The sequence below is a fragment of the Sus scrofa genome, chromosome 10, assembly GCF_054392235.1.
Source record: "Sus scrofa isolate SSC_HxYL_T2T_F1_AM1 chromosome 10, Sscrofa_HxYL_maternal_Yorkshire_Landrace_v2.0, whole genome shotgun sequence".
In the NCBI taxonomy this organism is placed as follows: domain Eukaryota; kingdom Metazoa; phylum Chordata; class Mammalia; order Artiodactyla; family Suidae; genus Sus; species Sus scrofa.
The window spans coordinates 58,693,053-58,713,442 of NC_139392.1; the positions used below are offsets into that span (position 1 = coordinate 58,693,053).

At 51.4% G+C, this 20,390-nt stretch overlaps 2 protein-coding genes across 4 annotated transcripts; both read left to right on the top strand.

The window, feature by feature from the left end:
- The first annotated feature begins 1 nt into the window (after position 1).
- On the top strand, positions 2 to 6,648 carry DCTN3 (dynactin subunit 3). 2 transcript variants are annotated; one of them, NM_001444578.1, is made up of 7 exons: positions 2 to 144; positions 2,028 to 2,112; positions 2,795 to 2,881; positions 4,439 to 4,522; positions 5,454 to 5,512; positions 6,108 to 6,167; positions 6,339 to 6,648. In NM_001444578.1, exons 1-7 carry the CDS (start codon positions 49 to 51, stop codon positions 6,426 to 6,428), a joined length of 561 nt encoding a protein of 186 aa, NP_001431507.1. In that variant the 5' UTR covers positions 2 to 48; the 3' UTR covers positions 6,429 to 6,648. The 2 variants fall into 2 exon arrangements, with proteins under 2 accessions (NP_001431507.1, XP_005668106.1); XM_005668049.3 differs by having other exon boundaries at positions 17 to 144; positions 6,108 to 6,648.
- A 1,999-nt stretch (positions 6,649 to 8,647) lies between these two features.
- RPP25L (ribonuclease P/MRP subunit p25 like) lies at positions 8,648 to 10,845 on the top strand. 2 transcript variants are annotated; one of them, XM_003130661.5, is made up of 2 exons: positions 8,648 to 8,715; positions 9,468 to 10,845. In XM_003130661.5, the coding sequence occupies exon 2, from the start codon at positions 9,502 to 9,504 to the stop codon at positions 9,991 to 9,993; it is 492 nt and encodes a 163-aa protein (XP_003130709.1). In that variant the 5' UTR covers positions 8,648 to 8,715; positions 9,468 to 9,501; the 3' UTR covers positions 9,994 to 10,845. The 2 variants fall into 2 exon arrangements, with proteins under 2 accessions (XP_003130709.1, XP_003130706.1); XM_003130658.5 differs by having other exon boundaries at positions 8,648 to 8,693.
- Positions 10,846 to 20,390: the final 9,545 nt, after the last annotated feature.

Here is a 20,390-nt window from a genome sequence, read left to right on the forward strand (position 1 = left end):
CGTCCCGCCCTCTGGCAGTTCCCCGGCTGAGGCGGGGCGGCTGGAGCTATGGCTGGTGTGACCGATGTGCAGCGGCTACAGGCCCGTTTGGAGGAGCTGGAGCGCTGGGTGTACGGGCCCGGCGGGTCGCGCGGCTCGCGGAAGGTGAGCGATCTGGGGTCCAGTGGTTCCTCTCTGGGGCAAAGCAAGAGCGGTCTACTGGCTTGGTCTTCGGGATGGATGCTGCTGCTCCAGTCCCGCTGCCCGCAACCCGGCCTTTGAGATAACAAAAGTACGAGACCTCCTGGAGCATATCGGACCCTCGGAGTCCACTCCCATGGAGGACACTGGGCGTGAGATGGGCTCATCCTGAAGACTCTGGCGTTGCTCTCGTGGGATAGCTGGCGAGACCTGACACACTGGAGAAGCTGACTAGTGAGAATTTCAGTAAGAGCTGAAGCCCACAGTGGAAAGGTCACTGTGAAGCCGTGGGTAGTTAATTGCTAAATGTCTTGTGCAAAGAAAGGTCCAAGGAACCCCAAAAGAGGCAGACGAGAGGTGGATAAGACTCCAGGGGTTTAGAGGTGAGGTCTGAGAGGGCCCGGATTAGGAGGGGAAGGGATTGAATACTGGGTGTTCGGATAGGGCCTGACTGTCCTTCACACCAGTGACTGAATTTTGACACCTGTACAGCCCAGGTTCCCTTCTTTCCACTTTTCGCTGTGGAAAGACCTTTCACTGAAGGTGCAGTGTCAGGCATACCCTGGAGTTAAGTACCTCAGAGGTAATGATGTCTGTCTGTACACTTCTTGTGAAATTAGTTGTGACTAGCAGATTGTGCCCCACTTGAGAACTGACTTCCCAGAACATTCTTTCCCTTTGACATCTGTGACACATCTTCCTGATTTTCCTCCTGCCTCGCGAGCTGCACTGCTCAGTCTTTTTCTTTCTTTCTTTCTTCTTTTCTTTCTTTTTTTCTTTTTTTAGGGCTGCACCCTTGACATATGGAAGTTCTCAGACTAGGGGTCGAATTGGAGCTGCAGGTGCCAGCCTATGCCACAGCCACAGCAACACCAGATCTGAGCCACCGCAGCTTGCGGCAATGCCAGATCCTTTACCCACTGAGGGAGGCGAAGGATGGAACCCACATCCTCATTGGTCCTCAGTTTTATTACCACTGAGCTATGATGGGAACTCCCTGCTCAGTCTTATTTGCCTCTCTTTTCTTATATTTGACCCTTGCGTGTTGGCATTCTTTACCCTCCAATGCAAAACCTGTGTGAGATCATTTGCTTCCCTAGTCTCCCCCTCTATTCAGCCCTTTGATATTGGAATTCCTCACCCTGTACTCTTAAAGCCTAGGTAGGTTCAGCCAGGAGGAAGGAATCAGAGAATATATAGTATATGCTAGTGCCCCCTAAACTCTAATTAATAGTTGATTATCTCCCCAATCACCCTTGAAACTCCCCAAGGAATACATGATTGTTTTCCTCTTTACATTGAGAATTCCTGGAAGGTGGGGTTGAATCTCTCTCTCTCTTTTTTTTTTTTTTTTGGTCTTTTTAGGGCCACACTTGCAGCATATGGAGGTTCCCAGGCTAAGGGTCTAATCAGGGTTGTTGCTCCTGGCCTACACCAGAGCCACAGCAACACCAGATCCGGGCTGCGTCTATGACCTACACCATGGCTCACGGCAATGCCGGATCCTTAACCCACTGAGCAAGGCCAGAGATGGAACCTACATTCTTATGGATACCAGTCGGGTTCATTTCTGCTGAGCCACAGTGGGAACACCTTTGGGTTTTTTTTGGCTGTAGCCACAGCATGTGGAAGTGCCTGGGCCAGAGATCAAACCCACGCCACAGCAGTGACCCGAGCGGCTTCAGTGACAACAACAGATCCTTAACCCACTGCGCCACAAGAGATCTCCTTGAATACAAGAGAAAGGGATGGTTTTTTTTGGGAATCTGAGGGATGAGGGTTCTTTATCTTCTCCAAGCCTTGAGCCAAGTGGTAAATCTTGGAATTAACTTCCACTCCCCTTGTAGGTGGCTGATGGGCTGGTCAAGGTGCAGGTGGCTTTGGGGAACATTGCCAGCAAGAGGGAGCGGGTGAAGATTCTATACAAAAAGAGTAAGTGCCTCCCTGAGGTGCCTGCCTGCTCTCACTCCCAAGCCTATGCTTCCTGGTTCCTTGCCCAGGCCCTTCAGCACGTAGATCACTGGAGTGGCCCTTTGGGGATAGGAGGTAAAGACATTTCCCTGATGCAATGGTGAATTGGGGTGTGCTTTCTACTTTATGGTTAAACCCCAAGCCCATGGCAATGCCCTCTTAAGTTATAGGATAAGAACTCTGCGTAAAAGTCCCCTGGGGGAAGGAGGGAGGAGGGGTATGGAATCTCACAGGCAAGGTTCAGAGGCAGGAAAGAAATTAGGCACTGAGAACCCCAACCTTGGCTCAGCCAGAGCTAGCAACCTCTTCACTAACTAGAAATCAGATAAAGCTCTGGCATGTCTTGGTGGCACTAAGGGGCAAGGTGCCTTCCACCCTTGAAGATAGATCACTGGGAATGCTGAGGGCCTCAGGGTGGTGGAGGCAATTGTGTTCCTAGCTTTAAAGTTAGAGGTTAGCCAGCAGGTGATTGGAGGGGAGGGACAGGGAAATGGGGATGGGGGCCCTGGTGGCAGCCTGCTGATGGACACGGTGGGTGTCAGCTCCTCACTCCAGGTTCTCCCCAGGCTTACCCCTCCCCTAATATCCTTCAGATTCCACACTTGCCAACCTTCTTCCACGTTCCATCTTGCTACTTTTCTAGTTGAAGACCTGATCAAATACCTGGATCCTGAGTACATGGACCGCATTGCCATACCCGATGCCTCTAAGCTGCAGTTCATCTTAGCAGGTAGTGCTGGACACGATGTGCACATGCATCTGGGAGGTGATTGTGGGGGAAGGTGGGCACAGAAATGGTCTCCCTGCCAGTCCTCTCACGGATACAGCCCTGGAAAGCTGCTCTCTGGAATCTGGCCTGGCTCTGGGCTGAAGCCAGAGGCGGTCCTGTGGTCCTCTAGGAGGCATTGGGTATGTATACTTGGGAGCCATCTGCAGGCCACGGTGCCACCCACAGTGGGAGCTACTCTAGTGTTCTGTCTAAGGCTTGCCTCTCAAATTTTCTTGCAGAACCTTCCTTCCTTCTGCTCAGTAACAGAGGACCTTCTAGGAAAGGGTGGGGGCAGAGAACATTGCATGGACCAACATCACAGCTCACGGCAAGGCTGGATCCTTAACCCACTGAGCGAGGCCAGGGATCAAATTTGCATCCACATGGATGCTAGTCAGCCTCGTTTCCACTGAGCCACGACAGGAACTCCTTGACAAGCATTCTTGCCTCCAGAGGTTTGACATGACAGTCCTCCCTTTTTTTTTTTTTTGCCATTTCTAGGGCAGCATATGGAGGTTCCCAGGCTAGGGGTCAAATCGGAGCTGTAGCTGCTGGCCTACACCACAGCTCACAGCAACGCCGGATCCTTAACCCACTGAGCAAGGCCAGGGATCGAACCCGCAACCTCATGCTTCCTAGTCGGATTCGTTAACTACTGAACCATGATGGGAACTCCAATAGTCCTCCCTTCTTGAATACCCTTCCCACTCTGCAGCCATTGAAAACCCCTGTACACAGGGCCAGCCCAGGGCCCGCTTTGCTCATTGGACTTTCCTGTTACTGTCCCAGCTCTCCAGGAATCTGTAATTGTCTGTGTCTCTCAGATCCACTGAGCAGAACCTGCCTGGTAGTCTTCCGCATGTCTCTCTTTCAGACCTTCCCAGGAGCCCTTGGGTGTGGGGACCTGAATCTGAAGTAGTTTGTCTCCAGGGGCCTGGGAGGGGCTCTCTGAGTTTGTTGATGGGAGGCTAGAGGGCGAGGCCTTAAAATTAAAACTTGGAGGAGTTCCCATTGTGGCTCAGCAGAAACAAATCATAGTATCCGTAAAGACACAGGTTCAATCCCTGGCCTCGCTCAATGGGTTAAGGATCTGGCGTTGCTGTGAGCTTTGGTGTAGGTTGTAGACACAGCTCGGATCTGATGTAGCTGTGGTTGTGTTGTAGGCCAGCAGCTACAGCTCCAATTCAGCCCCTGGCCTGGGAACCTTCATATGTTTCTGGCACAGCCCTAAAAAAAAAAAAAAAAAAAAAAAAAAAAAAAGACTACAAAACTTGGAGAAAGGTGGGATTTGAAGGAACTTAGAGGCTCCCTGGGCTCAAGATAGGTCAGACCAGAGGCACCCAGGAGAGGTGGAGAGAGGATGAGGGGCTGTGCATGTAGAGAAGGGGTCAGTAGGCAGAGTGGCTCCCCCAAGCTCCAGGACCCACTGTGTCCCCTGCCTGGCCCTTGGCCTCTTGAATGGGAGTGGCCATGTTCAGGCTTGCCTCATTGCCACTGTCTTGTCTGTTTGTGTCTCAGAGGAGCAGTTTATCCTCTCCCAGGTCGCGCTCCTGGAGCAGGTGGAGGCCTTGGTGCCCATGCTGGACAGTGCTCACATCAAAGGTACCTCTCTGGGACTGCAGCCCCACTGCTCTACTTGGGGATGTGGGTGGATGGGCAGACTTCCCTGGGCTCAGTTTCGCTCTGCTCCTAGTCTTCATGCTTACCCTGCATTAGGATTAAAATTGTCAGGGCGTAGAACTCAGTTTCAGAATCTCAGGCAATTTGGTCCTAAGGATACTTTTGTAAGCCCAGCAGCCCCCAACTCTGGGATTCTGTCTATCTTCTACTCCACCCCTCAGCATCTGTCCTGCAGGGTGCTGCAGAGGCCAGATTTTGCTGTAAGAGTCCCTGCCAGGTGTGTGAATGTGTGTGAATTCTTCCTGCTGCACTGCTGAGTGCAGTCCCTGGGCCTGGTTTTGACAAGCAGACAGTGGCTTTAATTGAATCCAGATATCCATCTTGTCTGTCTCTGGAGGTATTTTTCCCATCTCCCCCTCCCTACCCTGATCAGCTTCCTGCTGAGCATCTGACGGCCTTAAGCTGTAGGCCCAGCATGGTGGCTGAGGCTCTGGGTGTTGGATTCTAGGTGGCCAGCTTAGGGACCTGGCACTCATCCTCAGCCCACTTTCAGGCTCCCTATTCCCTGGATCAGGCAGACCTGAGAGCAAAGGAACAGATCCCATGATAATCAGAGCTTTCTTTACCTGGCCCTGCTCACAGCATTGGGGTGGGTGTAAGGGGCAACTCTGGGAACCCCAAGGTTTGGTCTTCTAGAGATCTGTATCTTCCCTGCCCCTTTGGGTACTAGAGTGAGACTGGGGTGGGCAGAGAGAGCCCCCCCAACCCCCCTCCAGCTGCAGTGGTCGATGAAGCTGGCGTTTGTTTAGCTTCTCCACTCAATACTCTAATCCTGCCAAAGACCTAATAGACTATTGAGCAGTCCCGGGGGACGGCACAAGCATCATTGGGCAGTGTGCGTTGTGTTTTACAGCCGTTCCTGAGCATGCTGCCCGCCTGCAGCGCTTGGCCCAGATCCACATCCAGCAGCAGGTATGGGAGGGAGAGGACTGGAAGGGAAAGTAAAGGCAGTGAGGCTCCGAGTCCACACCCCAGCCTCCTGGGGATGCAGCCTTAGGCTCCCATAATGTCAGCTTCAGGGGAAACTTAGGGTGTATCCTTGGTCTTCCATCTGCCTTCAAGAGGGGAAGGGACTTGCCTAGGGCCACATGCAGGTCTCCTGCCTCACAGAGTAGGGCTATCCTGAGACACCAGGAGGTTGAAGTTGGGAGGTACCCAAGAATTCCTGGGGATGATGTGTCCTTGACCATGAGTGGAAGAGCTGTTTTTTCACTATTCTTAGGCCCTAGTATAAAGTTCAAAGGGGGTTCAGAACTAGGGGACAGGGGAGGAGGAGATAAATACTAGCAGGAATATTTCCTTAACTATGATTCCATTCCTCTCTGTCAGCCTTAGGACTGCAGTTAGATTACCCATCCCAGAGCCTGCAAGTGCCCCTTTAGAAATTTGCTCCTTGTGGCTCTGGGGTTAAACATCACCTTTTCTAGGCCCTCTGGGGAGTGGTGAGGCAGGAAATAGGAAGCGGGCTTTATCCAATGCCTTTCTCTGCCACTCCTTGGCCCCACAGGACCAGTGTGTGGAGATCACTGAGGAGTCCAAGGCTCTCCTGGAGGAATACAACAAGACTGTATCCTTTCTGCTGTCCAGAGTCCTATCCCCTTTTCTATTTCTGGCTCTGGCTCTCCCATCCCATCCCAACCAGCCTCTCTACTCCCCTGCTCCTCCACCCTTCCGACAGGTACAAAAATCTCTCCACTCCCTCTTTCAGACTCCTGTTCTCACCTTGACCTTCAATCAGACAATGCTTCTCTCCAAGCAGTTTGTGCAGTGGGATGAACTACTTTGCCAGCTAGAGGCTGCCAAGCAAGTGAAGCCAGCCGAGGAATGATGGCTGCTGCCCACCCCAGGTGGATCAGGACAACCAGGCTTCAAGCCCTGGGACAACCTGCCCTTGTAACAGGCAGAGCAGAGGCAGCTCTCTATTTATTGGATTCACACCCTACCTAGACAGGCTTAGGTGGGGCTCTTGCTACTTGAGATTTGCTATTTGCGCCCCTCCCCTCATCAGTGTCCTAGTCCAGTGACAATAAACTGTGGAGATCATTGAAGGAGTGTGCCAGCTTCCTGATCCAGGATGGGGGTGGTGGTGGGGATAAGGGTGGTGGAGGCCAGAGAGTGGCATCAGCCTTCCTAGTAGTTTGGACCAAGAGCTATACTCATTAGTCTGGCTTTCTGGGAAATGTAGAGCTCTCATGACAAATGCTCTCATTTGCTTGATGTGAGTGGACATTCGTTTATGTGTCCATTTATCCCACATTTACCAAGTACACGCTAAATGTCAGATGCCAGAGTTACTCTTGTGGCGCCTAAGAAGTGAATCCGACTAGACCCTAAAAAGACAAAAAGACCAAAAAAATAAAAAGAGAGAGACATTGTTTGGAGTTCCCGTCGTGGTGCAGTGGTTAACAAATCTGACTAGGAACCATGAGGTTGTGGTTCGATCCCTGGCCTCGCTCAGTGGGTTAAGGATCTGGTGTTGCCATGAGCTGTGGTGTAGTTTGCCGATGCAGCTCGGATCTGGAATTGCTGTGGCTGTGGCTGTGGCCAGCAGCTACAGCTCCGATTAGACCCCTAGCCTGGGAACCTCCATATGCCAAAGGTGCAGCCCTAAAAAGACCAAAAAAAAAAAAAAAAAAAAAAAAAAAAAGAAAAAGAAAAAGAGAGAGAGAGAATCCAACTAGTAACCAGGAGGTGGCAGGTTTGATCCTTGGCCTCGCTCAGTGGGTTAAGGATCTGGCACTGCCAAGAGCTGTGGTGTAGGTCGAAGATGTGGTTCAGATCTTGCGTTGCTGTGGCTGTGGACCAGAAGCTGTAGCTTGGATTGGACCCCTAGCCTGGGAATCTCCATATGCCACGCGTAGCCCTAAAAAGCAAAAAAAAAAAAAAAAAAAAAAAAAAAATTAAAAAGGTCAGATGCCAACCAGGTGGGAAGGACACAGATAGGGTCCACCTGATCCCTACCCTTTACAGCCTAGCTAGGGAGACAGTCAAGGAAAAGGGAAGGGGACCAGGTGGCACCAGGGTTCTTTGTGGCACAGAAGAAAAAGGAAAGTGGGGGACATCCCTGGAGAGTGATACACAGGGTCTTTGAGAGCCGAGGTTGCAGCATGTGCAAAGGCAGAGGGGAGCTTTTAAGTTTTTTTCTGGGGAGCCTACTTGGTGCTATACCGAGAAGGGGAGCCTAAAAGAGGTTTGGAGACGGGGATTTTAGTTGGGTGCGGGGGTGGTTGGAAAGGAGAAGGGGCAGGTTGGAGCCGAGAAACAGTGGCACTTCACTCCACCAAGTGTTTGCTGCCCCCTTGTGGTCTCAGGGACTGCTGTGCCTCCAGGCCCCTTTCATCCGCCGCCGGCCTTCCACCCCACCCGCGCGGTCTCGTTGGCATTTCGAATTGAGCTCGTCTGATACTGGGAGTCATCCTAGACTCTTCCCTCTTTCTCCGTCGGAACAGTCGCCAAACCTACTTCCTGTTATCTTCCAAATGAATCTACTTCTCCCCATTACTCTGCCATTTCTCTAGTTCATTCTTTCAACAAATAATTTAACAAATATTTGAGCCCTATCATACGCTGGTCCATGTGGACACGCCCCCGGGAGTCACCAGCGGATGCGGCCGGTCCCCGCTCCCTTCTGCGCTGCGGCCAGAGTGAGCTGTGCCAAAAAGATCTGGTTTGACCTGCGCCTGATGAAACCTCCCCGTGATACGCCAGTGTCCACAAGATGAGGTCTAGACTCAGAACTCTGTGACCAAAGTTCTTGTCCCCGCAGCAGCAGCCCCCCTCTTGCTCCCGTCCGAAGTGAAACCCGCTGCTCTGCCTTTGTTACTGCACTGTGTTCAACAGAGGTCAAATCCTTCACTTCCTTCCGACGGGAGACGACTCCTAATACCCTCATGCCACCGGCCCTCGCGTCGCGGCTGGGCTCATACCCACAAGCTGCCGTCGCGGCCGCTCTCAGTTTGTGGGCAGAGTCGCCTCTGGTCCTGTCTCCTGAGGCCCCGCCCCGTCCGGCGTGCGCGGCCCCGCGGCCTCGGCGCGCCCCCGTCCCGCGCCATTTTGGACTAGGAGCGAAGTGGTAGAGTGCGTGGCTGCTGTGGTGAGAGCTAGAACCCAGCGGGGTGAGGGCGCCCGGAGTCGGGGGCAGGAGAGGGGAGGCCGGCTGCTGGGCCGCTGCGCCCGCCTGGACACTGGGAGCAGCCCGGGGCGGTGGCGGCCGCGGACCGGCCGCCAGGAGTAGCCCGAGCAGCCCTCCACGCTATCCCCGACTTACTGAGTGACCTGGGTTAGGGGAATCGACCCAGGGGATCTTTGGGCGAGGGATGCTCGGCCCTGTCCTGGAGGTCCTGGAGTTGGGGAGGGGGTCACTTCTGCCTTTGAGGAGCTTTTGGAAGAGGGGTCTGCCTTGGGGAGCTTGGGGTGTAGAGGCTTGGCCCTGCCCTCCGGGAGCACGAAGTGAGGGAACCTTGTCCTCGTCCCTCCTTGGAGAGTCCAGGGAGAGGAGCACAAAGTCTTGTTCTCAAGCAGCCTGGGCCGAGGGCCCCAGCCCTGTCCCAAGGCGCCCCAGATGAAGGAAGTTCGTTACCAGTGCTGGGCAGCTTGGGATGAGGGGGCTCGGCCAGTGGGGAATCTGGTCCTGTCTCTGGGACTGCGGGGGTCGGGGGAGGGTTATGGCTCTGTCCGGAGGAAGGGGATACAGCCCCCTGTCAGGGGGAGGCAGGCATCCCTGCTCTGGGGGTGAGGGGATGTGGTCCTGTTCCTGGGAAGTCTGGGTTGAGGAGCACAGCCATGTCCTAGGGAGCCAGGGATGGGGGGTGGGGTGGGGGATGGCCTGGGGCACCTTGCCTAGCATTCCTCTGACACCTCCCTGCAGCGGGCAGCAAGATTGAGACCCAGCAGCAAGCGAGATGGAGCACTACCGGAAAGCTGGCTCTGTGGAACTACCAGCACCTTCCCCAATGCCCCAGCTGCCTCCTGATACCCTGGAGATGCGAGTCCGAGATGGCAGCAAGATCCGCAACCTGCTGGGACTGGCGCTGGGGCGGTTGGAGGGTGGCAGCGCCCGGCATGTGGTCTTCTCAGGTTCTGGCCGGGCTGCCGGCAAGGCTGTCAGCTGTGCCGAGATCGTCAAACGGCGGGTACCAGGCCTGCACCAGCTCACCAAGCTGCGCTTCCTGCAAACAGAGGACAGCTGGGTGCCAACCTCACCTGACACTGGCCTAGATCCCCTCACAGTCCGCCGTCATGTGCCTGCGGTGTGGGTACTGCTCAGCCGGGACCCCTTGGACCCCAATGAGTGTGGCTATCAGCCCCCAGGGGCACCCCCTGGCCTGGGCCCCATGCCCAGCTCCAGCTGTGGCCCCCGACCCCGAAGAAGGGCACGAGACACCCGGTTCTGAGGACCTGCCAAGCAAGCTGTTCTCCAGGCCTGAATGTCTAGGATGGCTGTGCCTTCTTTGAGAAGCCTCTGTAACTGCTCAACATCCCCATCTAGACTTGAGGTTACAGAAGTGGACCTCCCTGTCCTACTTCAACTTCCCTCTGGCTGGTGGAAAGGGACTGTGATGAAGAGTGACAGGTGTGGGGTCTCTGCTGAGTTCTGGATTGCTTAAGAGGAGCTTATTCTGCCTTCCACCTACAGTGACTCTGATCTACCTTCTGACAGAGGTCTGAGGAGTGGGTTAGGAAATAAAAGTTCTGCCCATTTGATAAGCCTCTGCTCGGCCTGCTGTGTGGAGGTGGGATTAGGGGAAGAGGAGTCCTTGCCCTTGACCCCCAGGAGCTCACAGGTGGGAGACAGGAAGGGTAGGCTCAGGTTGGTGCTGGAAGGATCTAGGGTTGATTAAAAAGCCTCAAGTGGTAACCTGTCTGTGTCTAAACCACTGGGTGGCTGACTGCTGCCTGTTTGAGGCTGGTTTAAAGACTCTCTACCAGGACAGACATTTTTCCTCATCTGTAGCATGTTGATATACTTCATTCTATTGCACGTCCCAAATACTGTGTTTTCTACAAAGTAAGTAAGGGTTTGTAGCAAGCCTGCATTGAGCAAGTCTGTTGGCGACATTTTTCCAACAGCATCTGCTCACTTTGAGTTTCTGTCACATTTTGGTAATTCTCACATTGCAAACTTTTTCATTGTTATGTTTGTTATAGTGATCTATGATAAGTGATCTTTAATGTTACTGTTATAACTCATTGAAGGCTGAGGTGATGGTTCAACTTTTTCTAGTAATAAAATGTTTTTATTTTTATTTCTTTGCTCTTTTTTAGGGCTGCACCTGTAGCACATTGAGGTTCCCAGGCTAGGGGTCGATTCAGAGCTGCAGCTGCCGGTCTACACCACAGCCACAACAATTCGAGATCCAAGCCTTGTCTTTGACCTACACCAGAGCTCACGGCAACTCTGGATCCTTAACTCACTGAGCGCGGCCAGGGATCAAACCCACATCCTTATGGATACTAGTCAGGTTAATTACCGCCAAGCCACAATGGGAACTCCTAAAGTATTTTTAAATTAAGGTATGTACATTGGTTTTTTAAACAATACTATTGCACTCTTAATAGACTATAGTATAGTGTAAACAACTTTTGTGTGCACTGGGAAACCAAAAAGTTCTTGTGACTCGCTTTATTGAGATCTTCATTTAATTGAGATGGTCTGGAACTAAACCCAAAATATCTCTCTCAGGTATGCCTGCATTATAGTGTAGTGTTTAAGATCGTAGACTTGAGCACCAGACTACCTGGATTTGAATCCTGGTTTTGCCACTTGCTAGCAAGTTACTGTTTTGTGACTTTGGGCTCTGTGCTTTAGTATTCTAAAACAGGGTATAGTGCTTACCTCATAAGATTGTTATGAGGGAACCTGTTGTGGCTCAGGTGATATCTAAGAATCATATGTGTATATTTTCCACATTTAATCCTAACAGTCTTTTTTTTTTTAATTTGACTAGCATCTATGAGGACGCAGGTTCAATCCCTGGCCTCGCTCAGTGGGGTAAGGATCCAGCGTTGCTGTGAGCTGTGGTGTAGGTTGCAGAGGTGGCTCAGATCTGGAGTGGCTATGGCTGTGGCATAGACCAGTGTCTGTAGTTCTATTTCAACCTGTAGCCTGGGAACTTCCCATGTGCCGCAGGTGCAGCCCAAATAAAAAAAGACAGAAAAAAGATTGTTAGGAGTTCCCATCGTGATGCAGTGGTTAACGAATCCCACTAGGAACCATGATGTTCCGGCCTTGCTCAGTGGGTTAAGGATCCGGCGTTGCCATGAGCTGTGGTATAGGTTACTGACTCAGCTCGGATCCTGCATTGCTGTGGCTCTGGTGTAGGCCAGTGGCTACAGCTCCGATTAGAACCCTAGCCTGGGAACCTCCATATGTCGTGCGAGTGGCCCTAGAAAAGGCAAAAAGACCAAAAAAAAAAAGATTGTTAGGATTAAATGTGGAAAATATACACATATGATTCTTAGATATCACTTGGGCCCATATACACTAAGCCCTCTGTATCTGTGGGTGTGGAACCTATGGACACAGAGAGCTGACTGCCCTACGCCATTTTATATAAGGGATTTGAGCATCTGTGGATTTTGGTAAAAAAAAAAATCCATGAGAGAGTTCCCGCTGTGGAGGGGAGAGGTGCACATTGCAGTGGTAGCCAGGGGGCTCCAGGAACCAGAGCAGGATTATGGGTAGGCAGGAAGGAGTTGAGTGAATTGGGTCTCCCACTGAGTTTTATGGTTATCTTCATTGTGTCCAGTAGCCTGGGTGTCCAGTTCCAGGAATGCAACACGGACCCTTGTGGCAGGGTGGGCACAGCAACCTGAGAGTGTGGAAGAGATGCTTGGCTGAGTCCAGGCAGATATTGGGAGAGATGGAGATGGGGGACTGGAGGCCTCAAGGTGGGCCTAGAGCAGGGAGGAGGGGACCACAGGGTCAGCACGCTGTTGTCAAAACTTTGAACACTGCATCCTTTGCTTTCCAAGGTAAGTTACCCAGAGTGGAGGGGTAGGTAATGGAGACTCAAGGGATATTATTAGGATAGACAGGAAACCCTCTCAGCAGCTGCCCAGCCAGGCCTCTCAGCTGCAGAAGGTCACGAAGCATCTAACACACTCCTAGAGGCTGCCCTCCTCCCCTTGCTTTTTCTCTGAGCATTTTTTTTTTTTTTTGGTCTTTTTTAGGGCTGCACCTGCAGCATGTGGAAGTTCCCAGGCTAGGGGTGGAATTAGCTGCTGGCCTATGCCATAGAAACAGCAATATGGGATCTGAGCTGCTGTGGCCAGGGTGGGATGATCATGTAGAATAAGTGTGGTGACATGTGCTGGGGGAATGATCCAGAGTGCTAGGATGGGCTCCCAGTTGGGCACCCACCGGGGATATCTTTTCTTCACATTTTCTCCCTAATCCACTGTAGAACAGCTTCTTTTGTTATTGTTATTATTATTATTATTTTATGGTGGCGTTTGGCAGTTCTTGATCCAGGGAATGAATCTGAGCCGCAGCTATGCTGGATCCTTTAACCCACTGCACCCTGCCAGGATCAAAGCCACTCCTTTGCAGCAACCCACTACAGTCGGATTCTTAACTCAATGTACCATGGTGGGAAGCAAGTGTTAATGTTTGGGCGCAAAAGGTAAGAAAGTGGAGACAGCTTTTTTAAGAAATCATATTGTGATGGGAGGAAAGAGGTAATTGTGGGATACAGAGAGAATTTTCCTGTTTATTTAAAAAGAATATGCAGAGACGTGAGCATGTTTAGGCTAGTGGAGGGAGGGAAAGGGATTAAGATGCAGGAGATTGTGGATAACTCAGTGAGACTCCTGGAGGGGGGATAAAAGCGAATGGGTCTTGGAGCCTGGAGGTAGGGGCCTCCCAAAGGGTAGAGAAGGGATGACTTTATGTAACAGGAGGCCAGGTGATGAGGATGGCTGTGCATGCAGATGGGTGAGGAGGTCAGGGTGAGACATGAGGGAGTTCAGAGTTCAGAAGCAGGAGTCCAGCTCTGCTGCTGAGAGTGGAGCGAGGAAGCCAATGGGAAGGAATGCGAGAGTTGTAATTGAGAAAGATACCTAGGGAGGTACAGGAGGATGACCAGCAGGGCTAAAAGCCCCTACTGAAGCTGGTGGCCATGAACCTGTAATAGCATCAGTCAGGACTTGAGGGGGCACTGTTGCATTCTTCTAGACTGAGCTTAAGACAGGCAGGAATGATGGGAGCAGAGTGAGGAGACTAGCAGGGGAGTGCATGTGGTGAAGGACCAAGGAATCCAAACTGGTAGAGAGTAAAGTGAAGATCGAAAGGTCTGGGAGTCCCTCTGAAAAGGTCTGTGGCGGTGTGGGGTGAGATGGAGTAGATGTGAGTTAGGGCAGGGTATCATAGCAGTACGAGTTTCTAGGGCTGCCCTAACAAGGTACCACCAACTGGGTGGCTTAGAACAACAGAAGTATACTGTCTCACAGTTGTGGAGATTGGAAGTCCAAAATCACAGTGTCAGAGCCATTTCCCCTCTGAAACCTGCAGGGGAACCCTTCCTTGACTCTTCTAGCTTCTGTTTTGCCAGCAGTCTTTGGCCTTCTTGGCTTTGGGATGCATCATTCTAGTTACCCAGCTTCACATGGTCTTCCCTTTATGTCTGTTTCTTTGTCCAGATTTTTCCTTTTTCTAAGGGTGCTGGCCATATTGGATTAGGGTCCTTTTTTTTTTTTTTTTTTGTCTTTTTGCCATTTTCTGGGGCCACTCCCACGGCATATGGAGGTTCCCAGGCTAGGGGTCCAATCGGAGCTGTAGCCGCTGGCCTACGCCACAGCCACAGCAACACGGGATCCGAGCCGCGTCTTTGACCTATACCACAGCTCACGGCAGTGCTGGATCCTTAACCCACTGAGCAAAGGCCAGGGATTGAACCCGCAACCTCATGGTTCCTAGTTGGATTCGTTAATCGCTGAGCCACGACAGGAACTCCAGGGCCCATTCTTAATGACCCCATTTTAACTTGATTACCTCTGAAAAGATCCTGTTTTTGAATAAGGTTACATTTTGAGGTACTAGAGGTTAAGACTTCAACATATTTTTATGGAGGGACAAAATTCAACATGTAATAGGAACCAGTGGATGAAATGAAGAAGTCAGCGAGTTTGGGAGTTTTAGGACTTGGTAGTGGGCAAGAGAGTAGGTAGCCACATGGCCAAGAGGAAAAGTCACTGAAGATGAGGTTGGGGAATTAAGAGGCTGGGGACTTGAGTGGTGCAAGTGTTCAGGATAGAATGTGCTGAGCATTCTATCACTACCTGCCCTAGGGGGCAGCCTTGAGATGGGGCCTGGAAGAATCCTCTATCTCCCATAGGCAAGTGGGCACCAAGTCCTGCTGATTTTGCATCCCAGGTCTCTCTGTTCCCAAAGCCTCTGCCGATCGATATCCATCACTGTCTTGCAGCAGTCTCCTTACTCTCCTCCCTGCTTCCCTCCCCTATGAGCTCTCCAAACCAGGCCACTGGCTGCATGCCCCCTTTGTTTAGAATGTTCTTCTGCCAGATACCTGCATGGCTGTCTCCCTCCCTCCTTTAAATCATTGCTCAGATGTCACCTCAAGGAGGCCTAGTCTCACCACTTCTTTTTTGTTTTGTTTTGTTTTTTTTGTTTTGTTTTGTTTTGTTTTAGGGCTGCACTGGCTAGGGGTCAAATTGGAGCTGGAACTGAAGCTGCAATTGCCGGCCTATGCCACAGCCACAGCAACATGGGATCTGACCCATATCTCTGACCTACACCACAGCTCATGGCAATGCCAGATCCTTAACCCACTGAGTGAGGCCAGGGATCGAACCCTTGTCCTCATGGATACTAGTTGGTTTCCTTACTGCTGAGCCACCACGGGAACTCCTCACCACTCCATTTTAAATGGCAGTAAAGCATTTCTGATCTCCTTTCCCCTGCCATTTTTCTTTTAACCTTTTTTTTCTTCCCTTTGAAACATAATTTACTTCTTTTTGTGTGTTTGTCTTTTTAGGGCTGCATTTGTGGCATATAGAGATTCCCAGGCTAGGGGGTCAAATCGGAGCTGTAGCTGCCGGCTTACACCACAGCCACAGCAACGCTGGATCCCTGACCCACTGAGTAAGGCCAGGGATCGAACCTGCAGTCCTCATGGATGCTAGTCAGGTTCATTAACCACTGAGCCATGATGGGAACTCCATAATTTACTTCTTGAATGTTTTTGTTTATTGACTGTCTCCTCCTGATGAGAATGTAAGCTCCAAATGGGCAGGAATCTTTTGTTGTTGTTTTTCAGTAATGTAAACTATAGATCTTGAACATTCTTGACTCATAGTAAGTAAACCCTAACTCCATAAATATTTAATAAGTAAATGAATACTGAGCCCCCAAGTATGTGACTACACCCAGATCTGTCATTCTTCTGCCCCCTTAGTCTCCCGTGCCCAGATTAGAAGACAAGATCCAAATTTATTCATTAGATGGCATTAAAAGACCCCTTTATGTCACTTCCATGGCACAGTCCATCTTTGGCTTGGTCCCCTTGGACCATGGGCTCTGGCAACTAACTCCTCATTCTTCTCACTTGCTATGAGATTTTTCTGCCCCTGGGCCTTTGCTCTGCCGTTCTGTCTACTTAGAACTCATCAAGGCTATTCAGAGGACACCAGTGGCACTCTCCTCAGGGCCTACCTCCTGCCCCCTCGTTGCTTGGAGCTCAGGAGTCAGGCCTGATTCTCTAGGGCGTCTCCACTCCCAAGATATCTGGCTGCACTTCTGAGTCTTTCCACAAGATGGAAGCATTTGCAAAGGAATAGCTCATCCATTCCCTTTGCAGGGTCTGTTAGAGTCGAGACAAACAGGGTAGTTGAGGCTTGAAATTTGGCCTTCAGTAGGCTCAGTGACCTCTCAGTTATGCAACAGATAGCTAATTATCACCCATAATGTGACAAATAGAGTCCCTGGGTTTGGAGGCTCCAGCCCCATGAGGGCTATAAGCCACATACCTAGTGTGATAAGTACAGAAAATAGGGAAGTTCATCAGACTTCAGGAGTTTAGAGCCTCTGTCCAGTCTTTAGAGACAGGCAGAATTTCGAAGAGGAGAAGGTAACATCTGTGTACCATCTTGAAGAAGAGCTAGAAGAAAAATGGGAAGAACCTTGTGGGTAAAGGGTAGGCATGATCTAAGATGAGAAGAACACAGACGTGACCATTGGAGCATGAAGTTCAAAGCAGGGAATATGAGGAATGGGGCTCAGAGGTGAGTGGTGCCCAGACTGGAAAGGAGCTTGGACTTTTTCCTGAGGGTGGTGGAGAGTCTCTGAAGGCTTTAAGGAGAGAGTGATGTGGGCTATCAGATTGCTGTTTATTTGTGTGGGGTTTTTTTTGTCTTTTTAGGGGCGCACCCACAGCATATGGAGGTTCCCAGGCTAGGAGTCAAATAGGAGCTGTAACCACTGGCCTACACCACAGCCACAGCAACACAAGATCAGAGCTGCATATGCAACCTACACCACAGCTCATGGCAATGCCAGATCCTTAACCCACTGAGCAAGGCCAGGGATTGAACTCACATCCTCATGGGTTCTAGTCAGATTTGTTTCCTCAGAGCCATGACGGGAACTCCCAGATTGCTGTTGTGGTAAGTGGACCGGGGCTACTGGGTAGGGGGAGCAGGGAGGAGGCAGCTTTAGGGATCCAGGGGGAAAGGGTGAAGACAAAATTAGGGCCGGAGGAGTTCCTGTCATGGCGCAGTGGTTAATGAATCCGACTAGGAACCATGAAGTTGCGGGTTCGATCCCTGGCCTTGCTCAGTGGGTTAAGGATCCGGTGTTGCGTGAGCTGTGATGTGGGTCGCAAACGCGGCTCGGATCCCGCGTTGCTGTGGCTCTGGCGTAGGCTGGTGGCTACAGCTCCTATTAGACCCCTAGCCTGGGAACCTCCATATGCCGTGGGAGTGGCCCAAGAAAGGGCAAAAAAAAAAAAAAAAAAAGACCCCCCCCCAAAAAAAAATTAGGGCTGGAGCAGGCCCTGGAGAGGCCCCTCCCAGCCCGCAAGCGCTTTCAAGACTTGGCACTTTGAAAAGTCCCTTACCCTAGGCACCCTCTCCCCTACTGTTTGAGCCACCTCAGCCCTTCTGTTCCTGAGAACCTGGGCTCCTCTATCCTTGTTATTCTGACTAGAAGCAGGTCTCTGTCAGTATCCATGTGGAGGCCACAATGTCTTAGGTCCTTTGTTGGTAAATCTGTAGCCTTCAACTCAGCCTCTACCCCAGCCTCTCTAAGTCTGATCCTTTCATGCACCCCATGACAATGCCGGATCCGAGCTGCATCTGAGAACTACACTGCAGGATCCTTAACCCATTGAGCAAGACCAGGGATTGAAACCCCATCTTCATGGACACTAGTTCCACTGAGTCACAACAGGAACTCCAGATACACCCCTTTCTTTGACTCCAGATAGGAGTGTGACTAAAGGCCTCCTCCACCAGACAGCCAGGGTGAGCACTGGTCACTCACCGCCATGCCCCCTCCACCAGGGTTCACGTGCACACACGTGAGTGAGTGTGTGTGCAAGTACATGCATGTGTGCTTTTGGCAGGACTGATGCCAATGGAGGAGCATCCCTGAAAGGCGGGGGGTGGGGGCATCAAAGTTCCCATCGTGGCACAGCGGAAATGAATCCAACCGGGAACCATGAGGGTGTGGGTTCGATCCCTGGCCTCGCTCAATGGGTTAAGGATCCAGTGTTGCAGTGACCTGTGGTGCAGGTAGCATACATGGCTCAGATCCCACATTGCTGTGGCTGTGGTGTAGGCCTGCGGCTGTAGCTCTTATTCAACCTCTAGCCTGAGAATTTCCATATGCCGGGGCATGACCCTAAAAAGACAAAAAAAAAAAAAAGGGCAGGAGGCATCACCTGAGGGAAGGTCTTGAGAGAGGAAAGTACAGGGGAGTGTTTGGGGGGAGATGTTAGGATCTGGCAGGGACAGTCAGGGCTTTTGAGGCCAGGCTTGGAGCCATGACCATATTCTGCAAGCAGGGGGCACCACAGCCAGGCTTTGAGCAGGAATTGAGAGTCACCTTCATTCACAGTCTCATGAATATGCACAGAAACCTGTTGAATTATGCAGACAGAAAGGATGTAAATGTATATGTAAATTTTGTGCTGCCCTCCCTGTTGCTATGGAAACCAAAGAATAGCAAGGGGGGGGTCCACACCCTGGGGAAACCAGGAGACTCTCCTCTGTCACCTGCTTTTCCCATTCCTGCTGTTTTGATCTCATTTTCTGCCTCATCCTGTCTTTGTCTCCCTCTGCCTTGCTCTCCATCTCTCTGCCACTCTTGATCTTTCTCTCTCTCTTCTCCATTTCTGCTTCTCTCTCCTCATTTTTTTTTCTGTCTCCTAGTCTCTGAGTGTCTGTCTGTGCCTGTATATATTGACTCCATGTCGCTGTTGCTTTGTGACTTGGAGACACTATTTCTCTCTGAGTCCATGTGTCTCCTTTTCTTTGTCTCTGGTCTTTAATTCCATAACTCTCCCTCTTTCCGTATCTCCCTGTCTCTGTGTCTCTGACTCACATCTTTCATTCTCTGCATCTCTATTTTTGTGTCTGACTCTGTCTCTGACTGTGTCTGTTTCTTGGTCTCTCTCCCAGGTTCTCTCTTTCTTGACTTTTGGTCTGATTCTTTCTTTCTGAACCTCTTATCCCAATGCTTGTCTCCATCTGATGGGGAGGACAGGAAGCTACACATCTGTCCCTGCCTGGTGGGATGTTCCACCCCGGCCCAGCTGCCCACATGTGCAAGGATTCCTAGGCACTCTCCCCACATAAAATCCTGTTTTTGGTCTGGCCCCTGTCACAGTGTTGACACAGGATTCCCGTGACAGGCCCAGGCTGTCTGCCAGGACATCAGCGCTCCCGGCCTCTGCCTGCTGAGTGACCCTGCCTAGTGTTTCTCCCTCTCTGGATCTGCAGTTCCAGCTCCCTCTCCTTGAACCTGGTGGGCACCTTGGGGCAATGATATGCTGGGAATGGACAATTGCAAGGCAAGTCTTAGTAGTTCATTCATCTGGCCCTCTGCCCAACGGCCGACAATGAGGGGCCTGGCTGGGGCGCAGGTCTGGGGGTGTCTAGGGCTAGTTGAGACCAATTCTGGCCCCGAGAGGAGACTCCCTGCTGAGGCAAGAGTCAAACAGCAGCCTTCCTATGGCTCTTTGTGCTCCTGCCTGCTGTGGCCTCTGCTGTCCAGTTCCCCGTTTGGGGTCCTTTGTCCCCCCCATCACTTGGTTACATTCTTAGACCACCTATTTTACACATGCCTTCTGCCTCCACAGGGACATAGGAATGACATCTGGACTTTTTGTATCACTCTCCTCCCAAGAAGGGGCTCTTTGGTCCAAATTAAGAACCCAGATTCTTCAACCCCTACAGTTTCCTGTCCCTGGAGGCCTCAGTTTGGGGGTACAAAGCATATGTGGCTGCCGAAGTCATGGGTCAAGGTTAAGAGAGATGCAAAAATACCTCCATATGGGGTTTGGGATGAAGTGTGGGAAGCTCAGAGCAGGACTTGGGGTGGGGGTGGGGAGGGGCAGTGCTTTGAGGGCAGGAAGGCCACCCAATGTAGAGGCTTCCCTTTTCAGTCCCGGGCTCTGGGCAGGTGGTCTCACCTCCAGGCAGGCACTAGATGTGGGGAATCTGGCTCAGGCCCCAGTGTGGGGGCGGTCAGGACAGGGCAAGTCTCTCCTCCAAGAGGCTGCCAGGCCGAGCCCCTAGCACTCTTGCCTCTCCAGAAAGGACGCAGATAATC

Bases quoted from the DNA above. Each gene is read 5' to 3' on its own strand.
- DCTN3 (XM_005668049.3), top strand. From the start codon at position 49: ATGGCTGGTGTGACCGATGTGCAGCGGCTACAGGCCCGTTTGGAGGAG. The intron at 4,523-5,453 runs GTACCTCTCTGG...TGTGTTTTACAG, and splicing joins GGACAGTGCTCACATCAAAG to CCGTTCCTGAGCATGCTGCC. The intron at 5,513-6,107 runs GTATGGGAGGGA...TTGGCCCCACAG, and splicing joins AGATCCACATCCAGCAGCAG to GACCAGTGTGTGGAGATCAC.
- RPP25L (XM_003130661.5), top strand. From the start codon at position 9,502: ATGGAGCACTACCGGAAAGCTGGCTCTGTGGAACTACCAGCACCTTCC.